Source organism: Sesamum indicum, linkage group LG8, assembly GCF_026168435.1.
Source record: "Sesamum indicum cultivar Baizhima isolate 11 linkage group LG8, ASM2616843v1, whole genome shotgun sequence".
NCBI lineage: Eukaryota > Viridiplantae > Streptophyta > Magnoliopsida > Lamiales > Pedaliaceae > Sesamum > Sesamum indicum.
In genome coordinates, this window is record NC_142664.1 from 19,786,964 (window position 1) to 19,808,544 (window position 21,581).

The 21,581-nt window shown below is 36.1% G+C and overlaps 3 protein-coding genes across 3 annotated transcripts; 1 reads left to right on the forward strand and 2 right to left on the reverse strand.

Annotated features, from left to right (window-relative positions):
* Nucleotides 1-760: 760 nt before the first annotated feature.
* On the forward strand, nucleotides 761-5,868 carry LOC105168180 (serine/threonine-protein phosphatase PP2A catalytic subunit). Its single transcript, XM_011088136.3, has 6 exons — nucleotides 761-1,422; nucleotides 3,099-3,213; nucleotides 4,346-4,454; nucleotides 4,538-4,615; nucleotides 5,172-5,363; nucleotides 5,447-5,868. Exons 1-6 carry the CDS (start codon nucleotides 1,170-1,172, stop codon nucleotides 5,618-5,620), a joined length of 921 nt encoding a protein of 306 aa, XP_011086438.1. The 5' UTR covers nucleotides 761-1,169; the 3' UTR covers nucleotides 5,621-5,868.
* Nucleotides 5,869-6,442: 574 nt separating this feature from the next.
* Nucleotides 6,443-9,893, reverse strand: LOC105168181 (structural polyprotein). The gene is made up of 4 exons (XM_011088138.3): nucleotides 9,734-9,893; nucleotides 9,503-9,623; nucleotides 8,780-9,076; nucleotides 6,443-6,781 (listed from the first exon to the last, which is right to left on the reverse strand). Exons 1-4 carry the CDS (start codon nucleotides 9,823-9,825, stop codon nucleotides 6,665-6,667), a joined length of 627 nt encoding a protein of 208 aa, XP_011086440.1. The 5' UTR covers nucleotides 9,826-9,893; the 3' UTR covers nucleotides 6,443-6,664.
* Nucleotides 9,894-18,314: 8,421 nt separating this feature from the next.
* On the reverse strand, nucleotides 18,315-20,481 carry LOC105168182 (myb-like transcription factor family protein). Its single transcript, XM_011088139.3, has 3 exons — nucleotides 20,057-20,481; nucleotides 19,633-19,841; nucleotides 18,315-19,188 (listed from the first exon to the last, which is right to left on the reverse strand). The coding sequence occupies exons 1-3, from the start codon at nucleotides 20,325-20,327 to the stop codon at nucleotides 18,700-18,702; spliced, it is 969 nt and encodes a 322-aa protein (XP_011086441.1). The 5' UTR covers nucleotides 20,328-20,481; the 3' UTR covers nucleotides 18,315-18,699.
* Nucleotides 20,482-21,581: the final 1,100 nt, after the last annotated feature.

Sequence of the window (21,581 nt, forward strand, 5' to 3'; positions counted from 1 at the left end):
AACTCACAGCTTGCTATGGTGATTTTGGGGGATGCTTGGCATTCGCCTCCTTTCACAAAAAAAAAAAGTTACCTTAAACATAATTATAAAAAATAAAGAGCTTTATTTCCTTGTTTTTTAACAAGTGAATAAACCGTTGGTCGATAAGAAATTTGTTTCATATTGTGTGCATTTACTTTTTTCTGCTTATAACTGGTGAGTGAAATTAAGATTTTTTTATAATTTTGTGCCTAAAATTTACAAGTTCAGAAATTAAATGAAATTGACTTTTAATCTAAAGAGGAAATAAAAACTCAAGTCAAGAATTGCCAGCGTCGGTTTCTTGGACTTGGACTTGGACCACATCCACATTCTCAATTTTGACCCATTGGAGTATTGGATCCTAAGGCCCCAATCATGATATCCACATTCTCGACATTGGGTTCTAAGCCCATTAATGATACCCACATTCTCAATTTTAACTCATTGGACCCTTAGGCCCAATAACGAATAACCATATTCTGAAGGCCCAACAGCGGCATCCACTACATTACGCCTTGCGCGCAGGCAAACCCCAAATACCAGCCGCCAGACCGCCACGTGTCTTCTGATTATTGACCGGGGCGAGAAATTTCTCATTTCTTTAGAAGACCAAAACAATCACTAAAATATACGTACTGGCCCGCAGCCCACATGCGCAGACTTGCATTTGCGTTTCATTTCAACTTCATTTGAGTTTCATTCCGAGTTCCACCATTTCTTCTTCACACACACACACACACACACACACACAACAAAGACCAAAGTCTATCTACACACACACACACACTCAACATATATAGATCTATATATCTATCTGCCTCTTCTATATCTGTATTCTGTACACATGAAATATATATTTTTATATATGTTTTTTAAATAAAAATAATTATTTTCTCAATAATTTCTGAATTTAGATTCTCATAAAAATGGAAACGAATCTCAGAAATAGAAAATCATGAAGAAAGAATCTACACCGGTTTTTTCTTTTCGTTGAAAATTTTCCAAATCTAGATCTCAGGTGATCCGGCGGCCAATCAGTTTGGGTTTTCTGTAATTCAGGATTTGGATCTCGGTTTCAAATTCCAGATCGAGGTTCTGAGAATTCAAGCAGCTGAAGGAGTGAGGTAGTTTTGGTTTCAATTGAGAAAATGCCGGTGCATGGGGATTTGGATAGGCAAATAGAGCAGTTGATGGAGTGCAAGCCGCTGTCGGAGGCGGAGGTCAAGATTTTGTGCGATCAAGCGCGAGCAATTTTGGTGGAGGAGTGGAATGTACAGCCGGTGAAATGCCCTGTAACTGTGTGCGGCGATATCCATGGGCAGTTCTACGATCTGATCGAGCTTTTCCGGATTGGTGGCAACGCTCCGGATACCAATTACCTCTTCATGGGAGACTACGTCGGTCAGTAGTTACCCTCTTTCTTGCCGTTTTTGGTGAATTTATTACAGAAAGATGTTTTCTGATCTGTTTATTGTGTGGATGCCTATGGTTTGAACGTCAGGTGTGTTTAAATTAGTTGTTTGTGAATTGGACAGAGTCGTGGACTTGGTCTGGACTGAAGTTGAGTTTGTGGTTGTGGAGGGTTCTATTGGTAAATAAAGAAGTCATCTGAATGCGGGTATTTTTAATTTTGGAAGTGTCTAAATCGATGCATAATATTTAGTTTAACGTTGTGTACCTGAGTGTTGTTGGGAAGTCATTGCTCGTTTCTTCTGAAAAGAAGTAAGAAAATGCTCATGGAAGCTGTATCCTTTGCAAATTGTTTAATTTCATTCGAACAAGAATGGGAGGGAAGCTAATTCCTTGGCTTATTATTTAGTTTGTCTTCACACTCAAGATGGGTAATCAGTTATTAAGGTTCCGGCAGTGCTGATGAGATGGATACAGTGTTGAAATCCGACAATATGGATTAGTTGTGCCTACGCGAGCAAAATTTTCCAGAAGTACTGGGTGGACTTTGGTTCGGACAGTTCACGTTGATTGATCAGGTGTCTCCATGCAGTTGTGTTGTAGATTGTTGGCAAATTGTAATAAATACACGGAAATCAAACAAATTGATGTGGGCAGTAGAATACCAACCGTATGGATCTAGCATACCGCATGAAGTGTTGAATCTACCCTGTATTGCATATAAATAACTTCTACGAATAGATTTAACCTGGAGTCTAGTAATTCAGCATCTGTCAAGTCAACAGAAGGCATTAATGTCTTTTTCAACGTCCACACTATAAACCCCTGAAGTTCTTTGCTCATTATCTACTAGACAACTATAGTACTTTCAGATATGAGATGCTTTCTGTTTTATATTCGAGTGAGAGAACGTATTAATCGATGTTTTTCTTGAGTCAGTGGGTTCCATATATTGGAGAAGTAAAGACTTGTAATCCCCTTCAAACTCTCTTTCTGACCCTTTCACCTTATTAACGGATGATAAGATTAATCAATTGCTGTCTATCGTATCAACTGATCATAGGATTGATGACAAAACTGATTCAATCACATTCTTATCTATGAATGTGGATACATAACCAATATACATGAAATGAGTCCAAGGATAGGTGGAAAGCTGAAACGTATTGACGCTTGTGACATACGTAACCTTTGGGGCTTGCCTTATCATCCTACTTATTCTTGGATAGTGTCCCCATGGTACGTTAGGGGAACTTCACAGAATGCTAACAAAATAAACGATTATTATTCTTGCTTTCTATTTTCTCGAAAAAATAGAATATAGGTTTGGGTGCCACCTGTTCACGAGTCTTTGGTGAAGACAAGCAATACTTTATGCAGGGACATAAGGGAAAAATGCATTGCTAGTGGCCTGGTTTTCAGCGGTTTCTATCTTTCAACGTGGGACTCCAGTACTGGTGTTTCCTAGCAGAAAAATGCTGCGTCAAGTTTTATCATGAGCAATTGCATTAAGTCATGTGCTTTTCCATGAAATTGTAATTATGCATTAACCTGCAATTGGAGTTTCTTAATCCCTTCTTTAACAGCAAATTTAATGTTACACTGAGATTTTTTTACACTTTCTATGAAGTGTGCCATTTCACTAATAATGTATTCATTTAATGCAGATCGTGGGTACTACTCGGTGGAAACGGTCACCCTTTTAGTGGCTCTGAAAGTTCGTTATAGAGATAGAATCACAATCCTAAGAGGAAATCATGAAAGTCGGCAAATCACTCAAGTGTAAGAGCTATGTCTTCTCTGGTGTGGTGTGCTTGTTCAAGTCTTAAGGCGTGAAGGTGCGCTAGAGCCAGGGCACACACGCCTTATTGAGCAAAGCACATAATAGTGGCTTTTCTATTACCTTTTCAGAATGTTAGTGACTCATAACCGATATATGCACAATTAAACAAAGATGAGAGAGAGAGAGAGAGATTGCCTCTGAAAATAACATCAGAATTCTTGGCAAATATATCTGTAAATTCCACATATTTTCAGAGATCTGCAGCTTTCACAACCAATTTTAATAATAACAGCAACAATTTCAGATGAAAAGTAAGAAGAAAACTGGCAGAACAATTTCAGGAGACTAAGAGAAGAAAATAAAAGTAGATAAAAAGAAACAGATGGAAAAAGAAAGAACTACCATATTAAGAGAGTGAATATCTTATAAGACGGAAGAAAAAATACACTTAGGTTTTTGTTTGACATTGTGACTTGCCTTTTGATTGTCTGCCTTCAGTAATGAGCACATGGCAAATGCCCCAGTATCTTGTAAAAAGGCGCAGGGGGGAACCTTAGGTTCACACCAGAGTTAAAATCTGCTCATTCTAGGAAATGGCACAACCCTAGGGCCACCTGTTCAATGCACCAGTTGCTCGCCACGTCTTGTCAATTATGTTCAGATCATTATTTCAGTTACAATATAAAATCTCATTGACTGAAAATCAGAAAAGAAGGTCTTTTTAGTTTTTTGCACTTATGTTCAATCCTAACAGTGTTGGCTTTCTTTAATTGAAAAACTTGTCCTGAAGAAAGCAAGTCTTGTGGAAATTATTACTGATATTTAGTCTAATGGCGCCTAATCTTGCCTGGAGCTCCATGAACATCCCACTATATCTAAAATCAGGAATTTTATGGCAGTAGTATTCTGGTAATGCTGGATGACATTTGTGGTTGTAAAATGATAAAGAAATCTTCACAACAGAAATAATCTCACTCAGATTATGAGACTGAAATGAATTTTGTTTCTAGATGGAAAGTTGTGTATATAATGTTTGTCTAAGGCTTATTTTCAGAATTCTCAATGTTTCAACATTACATGGTTTTAGATTTGATTGCCTTCTTGATTATTTATGGATTTCTTTCCATACAGGTATGGGTTTTATGATGAATGCTTGAGGAAGTATGGCAATGCCAATGTGTGGAAGTATTTTACTGATCTCTTTGATTATTTGCCTTTGACAGCACTGATTGAGAGTCAGGTTTGGATTATCGAAGTACAGTTTGCTTTATTTTGAATATAGCATCTTTTTAATATCTGATGTCTTATATGGTGTTCTTGTAGGTCTTCTGTTTGCACGGGGGTCTTTCACCATCTCTTGATACCTTAGACAATATTCGAGCTTTAGATCGTATACAGGAGGTATAGTGAAATTTTTATCCATGACAGCACTCTCGACTGCATCTCATTCTTTAACATCTTTAATATGTTCCTAGAATTACTACTGGAAAAATATATAAAAGATCATTGGGCCATGCGGGATCTCCGTAATAATTATGACCCATACCTTTAGCCGATTTAGCTCTTAATACAGGAACATGTTTTGATGTCTTTTTTCTTTTGTCTGGGTTTATGACACTGTGCTACTACCCACCACTCCCTTGAAAAAGGGGTGCAGTCCATCTGTCCATTTCATGATTTCTGGCTGGAAGCATGCTCGAATAGTTTGGATATTTGGGCCCACTAAAATTAGAAGCTTAGCCTCTTCTGTTTTCTCAGATGTATTGCGATTTTTGCCAATCAATTAAGAAGGCTGAGCATGTGTATTCGCTATCTTGATGCTTATGTTACCTTTGTTTATTGTGATAGACGACAATGGCTATGCTTTTAAAAAGCTAGGCTTTTTAGTCACATGAACCACTTTTTAGTTTATTTTCATGCATAATCTCATTTATGAATGTTTCTGGTGGTCTGGTAGGTTCCGCACGAAGGACCAATGTGTGACCTCTTGTGGTCTGATCCGGATGATCGTTGCGGTTGGGGCATATCACCGCGTGGGGCTGGCTACACCTTTGGACAGGATATAGCTGCTCAGTTCAACCACACCAATGGCCTCACTCTAATTTCAAGAGCACACCAGCTTGTCATGGAGGGTTACAACTGGTGTCAGGTTTGTCTATAACCTTTAATTTTCGAGTTCACAACTCCCATGTCCAAACAATACTTGTTTATTTCTTCCTTCCAAATTTGTAGGAGAAGAATGTTGTTACTGTGTTTAGTGCTCCGAACTATTGTTACCGCTGCGGAAACATGGCTGCAATACTAGAAATTGGGGAGAACATGGAGCAGAATTTCCTCCAGTTTGATCCGGCTCCTCGGCAGATTGAACCCGACACAACGCGCAAGACTCCAGACTATTTTTTGTGAACTCATCACCTTGGGCTGCTGTTGGTAGTGGATGCTTGCAGTTATGTTACTGTAGATGTGTCTTAAGAGGAGAGTATTGTTATTTGAGGATTATTGTCCGCATCATTCTTTTTTTTGGAGTTTGCTCTACTCCTGACTTTGGTTGTGTGCTCAAGATATTTGGAGAGTTCTGGCAGGCATGGAGTATTTTGTCTTGTACATCCTTTTTTTTGTTCCCTGGAAAAGGAGAAAGCGGTGATAGGATGGTATATTATCTTCTGTTATTTACAAGGTGACTTTTTATTTTTGGTGATAGCTGCTTGTGTATAGACGGGGTTAGCATTGTCATTGTAGGATTTAGGAAACTGACTTGAGTTGGCGAGGTATAGGACTGAAAATCGAGTTCATTCCGTTGAGTACTGTCCATGGGACTTATTGGTGTCCAAAATTTAAAAAATTTTAGGATGGATGGGAGTTTTTGATGGTAGGGTGGGTAAGGGATGCCGCTTTAGTTAGTGGCTAAGTGCTCTCCTGAGTATATGATTAACACTACTTCGAAGATGGTTCTTGGAGTAGCATATGAAAGTTCAAGTGCTTAGTTCTAATGCCACTAGATCTGTAGTTTGACTGTTTCATCAATATGAAGTCGTTTCTTGTATCCTTGTACATAAGGTGGTTTTGTTTTTGTGGAAGGATTTGAAGCCGACAGCCCTACGTTTGTATCAAGTGCACATTCATAATCAGTTTCTCTCACTAGTACAACTGAGTGATTGTGATTCTTGCATGTCTATGCCAATGGAAAGAAGGATTCAGAAACAAATTCAGACTGCAGCTGATAACACATGAAAATAATCAGTGTTAGTGAGCCCTTTATTATTCTGTAAGTGACGGTCTCAATGGAAAGTGAAGATATAAATTATATACTTACAGAAAGATAAGATTACAAGGCAGAACAACAATCCGACGAAAAGATTGATTCCGAATATTAACCGCGAGTTACAACATTCTTGATTATAGAAGGAAAAGGAAGAGAGCTGTTTCTCTAAGTTGTAACAGTATGTAACCTTAAAATCTAGAATTAGTTGGGAGCCTGACTGGTGCACCACCTGCTATAGCACTGCCACGCTTCCGTCTGAAGTATATAAACGAGCCGCTGCTTAACAGCAAAGCTAACATAAGTGCCTGCACAGAGTAGTTAAAAGCCAAATAAGCAGGTAAGTCAGTAGCAAAACCAGAAATTACAAGACTAGACTATTTTAACTTTTATAATGGGAGTAATGAGGCCAAAACATGTAAGAGGGGAAAAATAGTAATCAGAACTGCTATTCTCTCTTTCTGCATCATGTTGTCTGAAACATCGCAGCAGACTAGTGCAGCCTTGAAGTGCTAGGTGTTTATATGGGTTTACCATATATGCAGGCACCAAATAATCGACTAAAAGGTCCGTGATAAAACTCATCCATTGTAAATACAGCACCTCATTGGTAATTACAGTAGGTGTTCCCAACTCAAAAATACAATAGCCACTTGTTTTAGCCCTTCGCTCATAAAGTATCTAGAAGCATTGCTGAACTGGTAGCCCTCATTATAAGAATGTTTTTTTTTCTTTTTTCATTATGAAACTCGATCATATTAAGTGAATTCAGCATTATAGAGATAAGACATTGAGTGAAAATTATGCAGAATCCAAGTATTTCTATAAAAAATGCAGTTCCAGAAAAAGAATCAGTATAGAAAGAAAGATGCAATAAAGTAAGATGATAGCATCAGAAATGGGTATAAACATACTATGCAAGAAATAAAAACTATAACTGAATCACAAAGACATTACTCCATTGTTTACCCAGTAACTATCAACAATACAGATATGGTGTGGACATCCGACTGTCTCAGACAGAAACAAGTCAAGGACAAAATGTCCAACAGGTAGCATGATGAGGTAACTCTCATGCAAATAGACAATGACAACGATAGAGGGAATTACATCACCAATGCATCCGATCAACAAGACTTTATTTCAATGTTACCAGGGCCAGTTGCTGTCCTCCCTTATTATGCATCTCTAATGTTATTTGACAAAAAATAATCCAGTAATCCCTTAATCACCTCATTCCCCCCAATTAAATTTAATTTTTCTCTGAAGTACTAACTAGCACAACTTAAATAAATTTTCCTAATATGTAAGTTTTACTGAATATGCCAAAAGCGCCATCTGTAACTGTTCTGCAGTCTATTTAACTTATGTGCCATATCATCACCTCCTGATAAATATACTCATTTTACAAAAACGTTTTAACTATCTCATTTCAGTTACGTGCTATGTTTTAAATAACTCAAAACATTTGGAGCCAAAACATGATTTCCAAGTCCACTTTACTTAACAAGTCTTCATCCTTTGAAGAAATCACCACTAATATGAATCAGCTAAAAGATATTGAGCCTGAGAACAAAACCTTTCCATTCTAGATAATTCTTGATCTCCAGCCTCCATTAACTCTTATTCAATCAGTTCAATACCAACTTGAAATACGTCAAGAACCTTGTTATTGCTCCAACTACTTATAATTCCTCTGCTTATAACTTGTTTCAGATTTCCAGTCTCATGTGCCAAAATTCATACTCTACATGTTGCACAAACCACGACACTTGAGAAATACTTCTTCACTAATCGTCCATGGACAACAAAAGCTAACCTTCATAGTACCTTCATGGTCCTTGGCATCCACTAGAATCTCCTTCAGTAGTCTATATCATGGTCAGCAGTCTTAGAATACATATGTGATAAAATAACCTAGCCCTTTTTTCCCCTCAAACCTGGCATAGTACCTACACAGGAAGTCGGATCAAATACATCTACGTTCAATCAAAATTGTCTCGGGAAGATCTGTTCACTGCAGTAAACTCCATTAACATTTTACATAGCTCCAACAATCCATCATTCCCACATATCTCATGTACAACCCTCAATTGTCTTACACGATCACTCTCCTGAGCTTCGTTCCGTGGCATATTAGCTTAAAGCCCCAATTTTTAGAAGTCATTCTCAACATCATGGACATTTGTACACATTGAGTGTATAAGCTTCAATGTTTTATTTTGATATTGTCCAAATGGATAAGTGACATTTCTGTTAGTTGGACAAAGTGATGTATAGAATGCACAAAAGCGATATGAACTTACCTCAAAACCTAGTACAGATATTTTTTCTTCATTTACTGCCGGTATGCAACTTCTGTAAGTGACATAAGCATTTGATCGACCTTTTGATTTGGATGAATGATCTAGTAATGTTCTTTGCCTCATCGCAGAAATGATTACGTCTGTGTCGTGCTGGTTAACACCCAAATCCGTGACCTCGAGGGTAGCTCGTGGCTTCTGTTCTTTTATGCTTTCTGAATCTTTTGAACCAGATCCAGAGGGAAAACATTTCAAACGAATGCGATATCCAGTTTCACCACAGCGGTATTTTTCGTCACTCTAAGAAACAGAATCAAACTTTTCTTGTGTAAGACAAACATTTATTCAGCAAAATCTTAATTCTAAATCAAAGCACCATGCTCAAGTATTAGTAGCATTGTCACAAATTAAATAAAAATCATCTACATATTTCCTTTCCATCTACTTTAACATGTCTAAGGAGTTACCTAGACAACCATAATGCATTGAAAATGAGGACCTAAGTTGGAAGAATCCCAGCGAAAATCAATTGCACTTAGACAATTTCCTCTTCAAATAAGCTACATAGCCCAAATGATCCGATCAATTTGAAACTATACCATCATATATACAAACCCTTTTCATTTTTCAACATTGACCACCCCAAAAAGCATCCAACCAATCGGCAGAAGCACAAATCACAACAAATAAATAATAAAACCAAAACCCCAAGAAATTACAATGGACCTTTTCAGAGCGAGAGCAGGGTATGCAAGGGCCCGAAGGAGAGCAATCAAAGGTGACATTTCCTCCACCCGGTGTCTCCTTAAAACCCATCAGCGTTCTCCCTTTTACTGTTCTTAATTCTCTGTAATCTCAACAATCATTAATTCAAAAAATCAAATCTCACAAATAAATTAAAACTCGTACTACATAAAAATCAGAACTTCACATAAAACGGAAAAGATTTAGACTTACGAATTGTCAGCTAACGAAAAACGTGTGGAGTCGAACAGAAATAGAAAGAAGAGCAGTGGTAGAATCAATGGCGATGTAGCTGAGTAAAGCATTTTCGTCTCTGTATTTTCTTCTCCTCTGCTGTTGAAATCTTGGGGTTAATGGAGTTCGTAGATCTCTCTTTCGAATTATGAAATATTATATATAGGTCCCCATAATGTTCAATTTATTCTATTTTGGCCCCTTCAGTGTTTGATAATCCCACAGTTAGCTTATTAAATATTGGGTAAATTATAACAAGCTCCTCTAAAGTTTGCATAATTACAAATATTCTTTTATTATTTTAAAAATTATTAATACCCTTTATTTTAACGGTCGTTCAACAATTAGCTCCATATGTTAGTTTTTATTAGATTCTCATTCATTATTGTTTATGAATTGATCGAAATACTAATGTGGACTACAAATTATAATTTTACTTATTTTTTAAATTTTTCTTAAAAAATTTATGAACTAAGTAGATAATTTTTTTTATAATTTTTTAATTTTTTTCATCCACTTCGTCTAATTTTTTTATAATTTTAAAAAAAAAGAATATAGTAAGGGTAAAGTTGATAGTTCGAACCTACATTCAAGAATTATGTAATTTTATGATTATATAATTTTATCAAATATCAAAATATTAATAATTTTTGAAACAATGAAAAAATATTCATAATTATGTTAAATTTCAAAAAGCTCGTTGTGATTTATCCTTAAATATAGTATTAATATGTTGGCTAACTTTTTAAAATTATTTTTTTAATAATTTTAATATTAATAAAATTCTGAATCTTAATATTACAATAAATATGAATTTTTATTGCCCCATTATCCTTTTAATAAATGATTAGCTCTTATTATTTTACTAGAAAGATAGTCAAATTATTAAATGTCTGAGCTCATAATATTTGAGAAAAATTAAAGTGATATATTTATCATATGATCGAAGAATAATTAATAATTACATCAGATATTAGAGATTCGAGATGTTGGCTTATTCTAGAGGTTGAATAACATTTGATGAGGCCAATTGGTCATGGAGGATCCTCTCGAGTTAGTAGGAAATAAGCTTGAAATCAACAACACGCATAAGAGGTGTTGGGTTGCTTCCAACAAAAACACTTTGACAGTCAAGTTAGGGATACGATCTACTAGATTGTACGATCAGAATTGAATAATTACAGTAAAAGAATTTTTAGATACTTGAATATTGGACTGGAATACTATTTATAGCTTGCATCCAATGTACAAATGACACCGGGACTTCAAGGGATGGGGCTAGGTAACCTGAACCCAAAAGACCAAATTCGCGAATCGTCAAGTTGGGTCGGGCCAATCCATCTCCAGAACACGCAATCTTGTTTGAAATTGGCCTTTTTCGGTTTTTCATCCAAGGGCACAAATGCAAAATGGGCCTTTGCACATATCAATATTTATATGGACATATCATAATTTTAAAATTATTTTTATTTTATATGATACACAATTCATAAACTTACATCAGGACTGACATTAGCTTTATGTCCTAATTAGATGCGAAGAATGTCTATAAATAGTTTTAATTATAAATATATCCATTTAATTTAGAAAAGTAAATTGATGAGCTCTTTATCCAACTAATTATAAAGAACCCTTTCTATGCTACCAAACAATATGTCCTTAGATTCCATGTAAATGGTGGGGAAGAAGCACTAGAGATAACATCATGAACAAAGATAAAGGAACACAAAAAAGCCACTTTTATACAATCCCTATTTTTTTTTTTTAACCCACAAAAATTAATATTAAGAAGCTCATGCTTACAAGTGACTAACTATTCAGAATCTTGTCCTTCCTTCTTTACTTGATGTCCATTTATCTTAAAGTTGAAATAGAAATCCACCTCCATAGCTGCCCATTGGGTTCAAATTGGACCCTATTCATTTTCAGACAATGACAAATGACTGCATACAAAATATTAAAAAATTTAAATTCATTGATAATATTAGATCTACACTATATCGATCACAAAGGAGAATCTTGTGCAACTTATAAATCCCAAATCTCTTCTCTCTAATTAAATGTGTTTTTTTAGAATAAACTTGTGAGACTCGTGAAATTGAACATTCGGGTGAGAATGATGTCATGTGCTTGTACCAAGCCTCCGCATAATAACATTGGCACCCAAATCACATCGATTGCAAATAAGGGGCTTGTGCAGTTTATAAACTCCGAAACCTCTTCTTTTTCATGAGACGTCTATCTAAAGATAACTTGTGAGGCTCATGAAATCAAATTGAACATTCTGGTGATAATGAGGTCATGTGCTTGTCTCAAATCCCACATCTGGAGAAATGATCATATTGTTGCGCATCTTATATTTTTAATTTGGATTTTTTTCTCCCAACAAACTAGAAAGTATATATGGTTTAGAATCTGTCTTTTAGCATTTCGTCTTGTGCTCAAATACTCACTACTTTTTCAACTGATCAGTTTGATTCGGATTGATGCCATGAAAGCAACTGCTTTGTTTTGCCCATCAAACTTATTGTGTTGATATTATTCTGTCATAGTGATCCCATGATAGCTGGCCAAGATGAATAGTGGAATATAAATTCTCCATGTGTTTATTATCATGTTAGCTTTTCTCAAGAAAGATTGATTCTTCTGTATACTTGTCTCTTTTGACATTCATGCTTCAATAAATCATTACAAAAGGACCCTTTATTTATTTATTTCTTTTAACACCAAAGACCCTTGATTCTTACACAAATAAGTGTTCAGCCCTAAGTTTTTAAATTTCCAAAAAAAAATTTACATTAACCCCCTGAAGTTTATGCCTATTGTCAAAGAACTTCGACCCCATTATTGAAAAATTACACGGGCGTACATTATATTATAAAAATAAATAATCAGGTCAATCTGTAACACTACTTTTGAATGATCGCAAGTTTAATTCAAAAATAAAGAGTCTTCTTAGTTTGCGAATTAATCAGCTCACTCCTAATTCCTAAATAGAGTCTTTACACATGCTACCATCTTTATTTATCATAAGAATGTAATATTTCGTCTTCTAACTCTCTACTTGTGGCTATATAATAAGCTTAAGGGCGATCCAGTAATATCACTCCTTCATGACATCTTGCAGTGCTTGGAGGTGAAATTTCAATTTTGTCCTCAATTTTATTTTTACTCCCCACAATTCTCCTTGACTATCTAGTCTTTAGGGTAAAGCTACCATTTAAAACACGACAAAACAAACGGGCTGTAAGTGTAATTTCTCAAAATTAATGAATTGTTTTGTAACATGTTCAAATTTTAGGAGGTGTCTCTGTAATTACGCAAAAACATTGGAAGCCCTTCTAGCTACTCCTACATATAAATTCATCATATTTTTGCAAAGGTACACTTGACAAGAAAACAAGCTAAACATAGATTTGCAATGACACAAAAGAGCATGCAGGAAAAGAAGTCAGTGTGTGAGAACTCCATGCAGATGATGCTCAACATCATCAAATTCTCATCATTTTCTCTAGCAACCATGACTTTAGGCGATAAGCAAGCCAAGAACGGGGCGGTCGGGCTTGTTCCGATCGACCCCTTCACCGGTTTTTCATCAAATCTCAGCAGAAGCAAGAAGTCACAGGCTCTGCTGAGTAAATCCTATGTGATGGAGCAGGGTGCAGCAGGAGATGATGATCATGTGATCTTTGATGATAGTGTGGATGATGGAAGTTTCTCGGATTACATCAGAAGGTTCCACAGGAGGAACCTGCAGAGTGAGATGAACACAGATGGGAAGGCTAATGCTTACATAAGAAGGTTCCATGAGAAGAACTCTCGCGAATATACGTTGGCTCCATCCACTGGTTTTATTCCTATGGTGTTGCCTCCACCACCCAATCCTTCTCTCAACAACTGAATATATAGCTTGCTTTATGTATATACGTATATGTTGTCCAGGATAATAATTATATTTATTTATATATATAGGGAAGTAAATGATATTAGCCTTTTGTTGTTTTACAATTTAAATATTTGAGTCGTTGTATAGTCCTTTTCTATTATAGTTTTGAATAGGGAAAAACTTCATTCACGTCCCAAGAGGGTAAATTGCAAAAATTGATCTGTAACTTAGGATAGCATTTTAAGGTTTCTAAGTTTGATCTTGGCAATTTTGCCTCGTACTTTAAAAAATGTGGTAGTTACTGCCGGCTGACTAAATTTGAATAAATTATGGATAATTTTACCCCTCTATAGCTTTAAAAAGAGCAGTTTATTCCTGTTTCGCAATTTTAATATTTTGTTGCACCATGCTCTCCTAAAATGACATCAGAACCTAAGTCTATTAAAAAAAATATTTGTTTATATTGCATTTAGATATTTTTTCCACTAACGGATGAACTCTTTAAGAAAGTGGAATCGAACAAAAGTTCGAGTTACAACGGGGAATACTTTCAGATTGTGAAAGATCGAAGATGGAGATTGTTTATGGAAATTCTAAAAAAGGGAGAAGATTATCTTAAAACCCCGAATGAGAGTTCGAGTGACAATCTGGAGTATTTCCAGATTGTGGAAAAACAGAGAAAGAATTTCGTCCTAAGAATTTTAACAAAAGCCACAAAATCGGATCATGAACCTCTTGTTAAGGAGGAACAAAAACAATGATGGAGAATTCATCAAATATCCAGAAGGTGCTACCAGGAAATGGGGTGAAAGACATACAAGCAATCAAAGTCCATGGTAGATTACCAGCAAAGATAAACGGAACGGGTAATTTCCTTCACTAATACAGTTCTATAAATTATGATTAAAGGGACTGATTAGAAAGAAATCGAGTCCGATACCTCTAAGATCTCTCAAGATCTGAGAGAAATTTGAAAGACAATTCAAGAATATGGACATATGTTAATTCATATACTTATGAAAATAGAAACCTTGAGCCAAAAGGTTGACGAGATCCTTAAGATCCTTCCACATCTACACAAGAAATCTTACAGATCTGAAGACAAAATTTGCGGATCTAAAGAGAAATTAAAGAAAAAAACCTGAGACATCCAGATCCAGACAAGAGAGGATCAGGAACGCCCTTGGAACAATAACGAAGATCCAAAGCCGTAGATAAGAGACGATATGATTCGAGAAGTTTGGAAATTACAAAGGCGGATCTATCAGACTTACAAGGATTGGTTGAATGATTTTTCCAACTTGAGATTGTAGATTTAGTCAATATTCAAATCAACAAAATCACTCCAGCACTACCACTGCCGAAGGGAAGTATAGGTTTCAATGATCTTTCACAGGATCATCCAATGAGAGAAAGTACAAATTTCCACACCAATACAACACCAATGTTTGTGGGAACCAGACTTAGAGAAAATTCAGGGAGAAATCCAAGGAAAGAGCCTAAATATACACCTTGGGCAAGGACAATGCTCCAGCCCTTGCATCCATACGGCATCATACTCCACTTGGATGTTATTGACTTCTGAAACATCAAAAAGTTGATAGATAAATGGGTTGCCGAGAAGCCATCATGACCACCATCTAGAAAGAACGAGGGGATGACGAACGCAATGACGTTATCCAGAAAAGACAAAGTGATGACGAACGTAGTGATATCATCAAAAACAAGTTTGAAGTCCACAAACGGTTATAAATAAGGAAGCAATGAAGCAAATAGGGAAAGTCAGAGATTTTCTCCAACTCTTCAAAGCATAATAGCTTAAGCTTTCAAGTTTTTGTAGTTTCTAATTCTCAGTTTTATGGTGTTTCCCCGACAAGCCAAAGCCTCTTTCGTATGAGAGGCTAAACAATTGTCTCCTACAATGGAGAAAATAATATATATATGTAATATTTCATATATTTCTTCAATAAAAGTTAGGTTACTACCCAAATGTTGTCCAAAATTCTATCAGACTTCTATATTGGAGTGTCTTCTATGCCCTAAGGTAGGAAATGAAACAGGATTGTGCTATTTGTTACTGAAGGAATCAAGTGCCTGCGAACCACCTGCTGCGATAGTGTGGTTGAAAGAAGTCTGTAAAATCGAGAATTTAGAAAACCCGAGAACAATGCGGTCAAAAAGTTTATGAATTTATGAAGACTTAATTTTATTTTCAAAAACATGTTGGTTCAAACTAAGAGCATGTAAATGGATTACAAGAGCGTTATTACCAAAAGGGCACAATGGTCATAATTTGGTCAGAGGGCATAAATCGCGCACAATTTGAAAGATGCAGGGCAAAAATGGCTCACCTATAATTACAGTCCTTATTTAGGATTGAGAAACTCTAGACTTCTACGTTGTTCAAATTTCTCGTCTCCATTCGATGACTTCTTTGAATTCCAATCATCCTCAATTCTGAGCTAATGTATGTATCCGTATCGATATATCCCATACCATACATGCTGAGATTAATGAAATAGGATGATTTAACTCAATCTTGACTTCGATAACTAATGATAAACCTTTTGTAATTAATATAAGAACCATTCTTTATGGCTTACGACCTCTGCAATGTTATGAGACAGTAATCGCTGTGAAGAAAGTAACAAATTAGGAAAATATAATTAGGGTTTTCATGAGGTTGACGAATCTGAATATGGATTTTGGTCGGCAGATAATCGCATGTTACAAGCCCTCTTAGATTGATAAGTTCACTTGGCCAATTCTCACCACTTACAATAAATCTATGAGACAGGAAGTACAATACGCATGTAACATTATCCATCAATTTAATTGAGTACTTCTAAATTCAAATTATTTTAATTTCTTAACTTTAATTTTAAACTACATTTTGTTCAATATTTTTTAATTTTAGAATGTTTTGTTTATTCTTCCCTTTCCCTCTACTAAATCCCAATTTAAGATACTGCAAATTCAACAAATTTTGATCTTTCTGTAGAGGCAAACAGAAAAAGAAAAAAAATCCGCATTTATGGACTAGTATAATCCCCTTGAAAAGTAGTTTGGTTTAATGCGGTTGGCGTGCGCATTAGACTCGACAGCGAGTGCCGGCAGGGTCGGCTAGCATGAGACATATGCAAGAGTGAACAGGCTCTAGCAGACTGTTAACAAGTGTTGGTGTCATGACAGCTAATGGACAACACATGGTACGTAGTTGGCAGTTGAGGAATAGTTAGGTGACGGTGCACGACAGACTGCATAGTAGATGGACGTGCAGGCCTTGGTAGTTGGTAGTCAGTGTTGGCTTATTGTGGGCATAGCGATTGGTGTCTCACCGACGTGCTGGACATGTGGGAAGTCAACAGGCGAATGCACAAGTATGTGTTGGCATGGGCAATCGGGCGCCTATTTGTGGCCTATGATGCATAGACATGGATACAGCGATACGAACACGACAAGACACGGACATGGCAACACGAAAAATTTAAAAGAAAAAATAGGACACGACACGATACGGACACAGCGACACAAACAATTTAAAAAAAAAAAATAAGACATGACACGGCACTAACACGTCTATAAATAATATATTTTTTATAACATATATACTTAACTTCTCATAGAATCAATATATGCAATATCAAAATATCAAAATAAGCATAATATAAGGATGTCTTACTTTTAAGTTCCTAACCATAATATATTATTTCAAAATACATATATAATTAGTTAAATCATCCAAATTTCTAGTCATCCAAAGGATAGCTTACGAATGCTTTCAAGGAAAATTAGTTTCACTCAAGTCGAACCATCCTAAACTATTCAGATCAAACCGCTACAGTAGCCACGAAATCAGAGTTTTGACGGAGAAAGTGAGAAAGAAGAGAAAGAAAAAAGATAGAGAGAGAGAAGAAGATAAGTCAACTGATTGAAGAGTAAAAAGAAACTTATTCAGGCTTTGCTCAAATTTTTTTAAAATCATAAAATAACCCTTAATGTGTCCTAAAACGTGTCAGACACGTCCTTGGGCATGTCTGAAGCCGTATCTGTTTTTTCTTAATTTTTTTATTTTCGAAACATACTGAAGCGGTGTCCAAAGCATGTTCGAGCTATGTTTATGTCCGACACATATTCAACACTGCATTCGGTAACTTTTCGAAGTGTCAGTGCATTCTAATGTACGGCAACTATACACATGGGCAATGCACTTGTGTGGCATATCTCGACGGGCTAACAAACAATGTGCAGAGAACAACTAGTACATGTGTGTACGTATATATATATATATAGCGAGAGAGAGAGAGAGAGAGAGAGAAAAAGGCGGAGCTAGAGGGGGAGGGTGGGCGATGGGGGGTGAGGGAGGAAGAGGAGGGGTGGCGATCAAGATTGGGAATGATAAATATTAATATATATATTTATACGTAAAATAATATTTTATTTTTGAAAATTATAAAAAATCATAGGGGTAGCGTGTGAATTACACCATCTTTATACGGATATTTTGCATATACCCCATGTCTTCCGCTTGCATTTTCCCCGGAAGAACTATTCCTGATTGCATCTCGAAAGCAACATAATTATAAAATGCGTACTGCAATATACAGGTGACCAATAACAAAATGCAATAGAAACAATTTCAGTTGAGGTTGACAAAATTGTTGGCCCAAAACCTTAATATAAAAATTCTAATTTCCATATGCTGAGAAAATGACATAAATACAAGGAAAAGGCAGATGAAACCTAACTTGAATAAATTATCCCCACATGAGTATTTAAACTGCAGACAAGAACAAAACAGGAATCCAACGGCCCCAAACTATTGAAAATGACATCAACTTTCACAATCTTCTTACCCTGTACAAGAAGACATCACCTATCCACCCAACAAATAATATAATCCCCATAAATCTAGTCCAAGCTAACTAATCCAACCATTTTTTTTTCTTTTTCTTTCAAAAAAGTTGAAAATAAGATTAGAATACTTAAAGGAGTAGTGCAACAGATTCCCCCACTCTACAACACAGAAATCACTATCAATATTATCAACAAATTCCCTTCAAGCAACACTAATGATGCTATCCCCACCACTCTCATTGAAGCTAGCAGGCATTGCTTGGAAAGTCGACGTGTGCCGTGCAGGTGGTGATTGCTGATTGGATGGTGGTGGTGGTGGTGGTTCCTGACTGGATGGAGGTAGCGGAGGAGGTGATTGTGACGATATCGACAAGTTAAGTGATAAAGATGGAGGTTGAAGGCTTGTGGTCTTGTTTAGGTTCAAATTGGCCATTTTGGAAGATGGAGGGACTGGTAAGATAGGGATTGGCCTGATGGGCCTGGGTGAATTGTTGAGCTGATTGACTTGTCCAAGTGTTCGATTTTCTACGTGATTTTCACTTGTGATTGGAACCACTAGAGGTGTGATAGCCACAGGATAAGTTGACATGGGAAATTTCTCCAGATTTTTGCTGAGGTTCTGTTGTTGTGCTATTGGAGGCTGTGGTGAGTTTTCTTGATGCATTTGGTCTTCGATTGCAGAACCCACAACCTGTTATTAACGAGAGAATGACAGAAAGTCAAGAAAACGAAAAACAAAAGAAGCACCAAAGAAACAAACTACTAACAATAAAGTTTGCTAGTCACCATAAATTACTAGCTTTATGTTGTGGACTACTAACTTTTTTATCGTTGTCACGTGCAATGAATCTAAACTTCAATGACCTATGACTCAACAAATAAAGTTAAGGTATCTGATAATCTTAATATTAAGCCCAAGATGCAATGCAATTATTCATGTAAAACAAAATGAACATAAATCCAAAATAGCCCATTAAGTCTGTTCATAATCCCTGAGAGCAACTAATCCTGTATGGAATGAACTCATAATCATGGAATCAACTTGATGTTTAAGAGACTTAAATTCTGTTTTGCAAGCAAAACAATGGACAGAGCAAATAGTACTCCACATATAGTAATTTATGAATGAGATTACCGCATCAGTTGTAATGTCAAAAAGACTGGATCTCCGGCGCCGCCTGTTGTGGTTGTTCCGGCGGAGGAAGTACTTCTGAGCATGGCTTGCAACTTGAGTAGGTGTTCTTGTTTTCACATAGTTTCTTGAAATTCCTCTCCAGTCTCCTTTCCCCACTTTTTGCAGCCCCAACAAGAACAGCCGGTGCTCCTCCTCACTCCATGGCACCCCTAATATTATAATATGAGTAACGAATTCCCAATTCACAAGTCAATATCCACAAAATTGATCTCATGAACTTCAGTAACACAAAATCGCAGGGGACAAAAAAAATAAAAATTGGTCAAAGTATGGTGTTTCTTCAGTCCAAATTTTCGTCCAACATGCAAAAATTAGTTCAGTTCGATCACTCCAATTTATTTCACTGCGTGTTCGAGAGTAATACCTCTCTTCCGCTCACGGCTCCTGCCGGAGGGATGGACGACGTCGTCGGAGGCATAGCCGGAGGCGACATCATTGTTCGAGTCTTGGGGTTGCTGATCATACTGAGCCAAATTATTCATACTAGCACTCTTCCTAAACGATCCCTCCATCATAACTCTCACCCCAAACAGCATGAATCCCTTACCACCACTGACCTCCGAGGACGTCCCCGAGCTCCGGCCATCGTCCATGGCAGAGTAATCCGAGCATTTGCCACCCTGCACCGCCGCCATCTCCGTGAAGGAACAGGAGCCTGATCCGCCTCCGTCTCCGCCACAAATGGAGGCTGCTCAGCCCGTATACAAAGGGGAGAGAATTGAGAGAAGATAATGGAATTCCTCTTGAAGATGGGGAGTGAGGAGACGTTATAAGCTGTTTTGGTTTACGTAGCACTGAGGGTTTTGTTTGTTTATTGTCCAATAAGATTTTCCTGAATTGCCACCAATTTTGAGCGAGCAGGGAAATATTCTGGTGCTTCGGTGGAGCACCGTGTTCTCATCACCATCTCTTGTGTTGGGAATCAATCCCATCCACAAAGTCTTTCTTGCCCCTCCACAATTTATCAACAATTTCTTTTATTAAAATAAATTATTTTCAGTCGCATGTGTGTCAGATGCAATATTTAAATTAAAATATATCCATTTAAAATTATATGAACAGCCATTTTTGCTTTAGGAGAAGCACTAATTATACGAAGGGTAAAAGTAAAAAATCAATAAATATTCTGAAAGTATTTTGGATATGATTAAAGAGCTGAAAAGATTTTATAGAAAGATACTATTTGAACTTTTTTTTAAAAAATTTTTTTTTTAAGATTTTAAATATTTTCTTTTTGATATCTTATAAATTTTTAAAGAAAAAAGAATATCAAACAGTGTTATAGAATTTATAAATTCCTAAATATCTTATAAAATATTTTGAAAAACTTATAAGCTCAGCCAAACAATCTTTGATTTTCATCTCTATATGACGATTTTATGTATTTTTATTTAGAAATTAATTGTTTATAACATAAGATTATATATTATTTTAATTAATACATTATTATATTTATTAATAATTCTAATATTATAAAACTCCAATTATTTAAAAAAAATAAAATATATATTGCCACTTATGTGTTAGTTGTTTTCACACCTTAAGAGCATCTCATCCCTCCACAAAAGTTCTTGACACTAATTTAGTGAAGAAAGAATCATTGATGCTAATTATCCAATCATTCTTCTTTGATGGGCTAAGTACCCAATAATCCAATGACATTTAGCACAGTCATCGCCCAAGAATGTGGTGCAAAGCACAGGATTATCTCCCAAATGATTTGACATGTAATCCAATCTTAAATTAGCAATGATTGTAATGCCACGTGTAATATTTTAATAAATAATGAAAATATATTCTATTATTGAATATTAGATACGATCGCACGCAATATCTACATGAATAATTTTTAATAATATGTTTATTTTATTGAGGCCAATAGTGTCTTT

Coding starts and splice junctions, on each gene's coding strand:
- LOC105168180 (XM_011088136.3), top strand. CDS start 1,170: ATGCCGGTGCATGGGGATTTGGATAGGCAAATAGAGCAGTTGATGGAG. Junction 3,214..4,345: donor AGTCGGCAAATCACTCAAGT/GTAAGAGCTATG, acceptor CTTTCCATACAG/GTATGGGTTTTATGATGAAT. Junction 5,364..5,446: donor AGGGTTACAACTGGTGTCAG/GTTTGTCTATAA, acceptor CCAAATTTGTAG/GAGAAGAATGTTGTTACTGT.
- LOC105168181 (XM_011088138.3), bottom strand. CDS start 9,825: ATGCTTTACTCAGCTACATCGCCATTGATTCTACCACTGCTCTTCTTT. Junction 9,624..9,733: donor TTTTCGTTAGCTGACAATTC/GTAAGTCTAAAT, acceptor TTGAGATTACAG/AGAATTAAGAACAGTAAAAG. Junction 9,077..9,502: donor CCTGCTCTCGCTCTGAAAAG/GTCCATTGTAAT, acceptor TCTGTTTCTTAG/AGTGACGAAAAATACCGCTG.
- LOC105168182 (XM_011088139.3), bottom strand. CDS start 20,327: ATGGCGGCGGTGCAGGGTGGCAAATGCTCGGATTACTCTGCCATGGAC. Junction 19,842..20,056: donor GAGCCGTGAGCGGAAGAGAG/GTATTACTCTCG, acceptor TTATAATATTAG/GGGTGCCATGGAGTGAGGAG. Junction 19,189..19,632: donor TTGACATTACAACTGATGCG/GTAATCTCATTC, acceptor CGTTAATAACAG/GTTGTGGGTTCTGCAATCGA.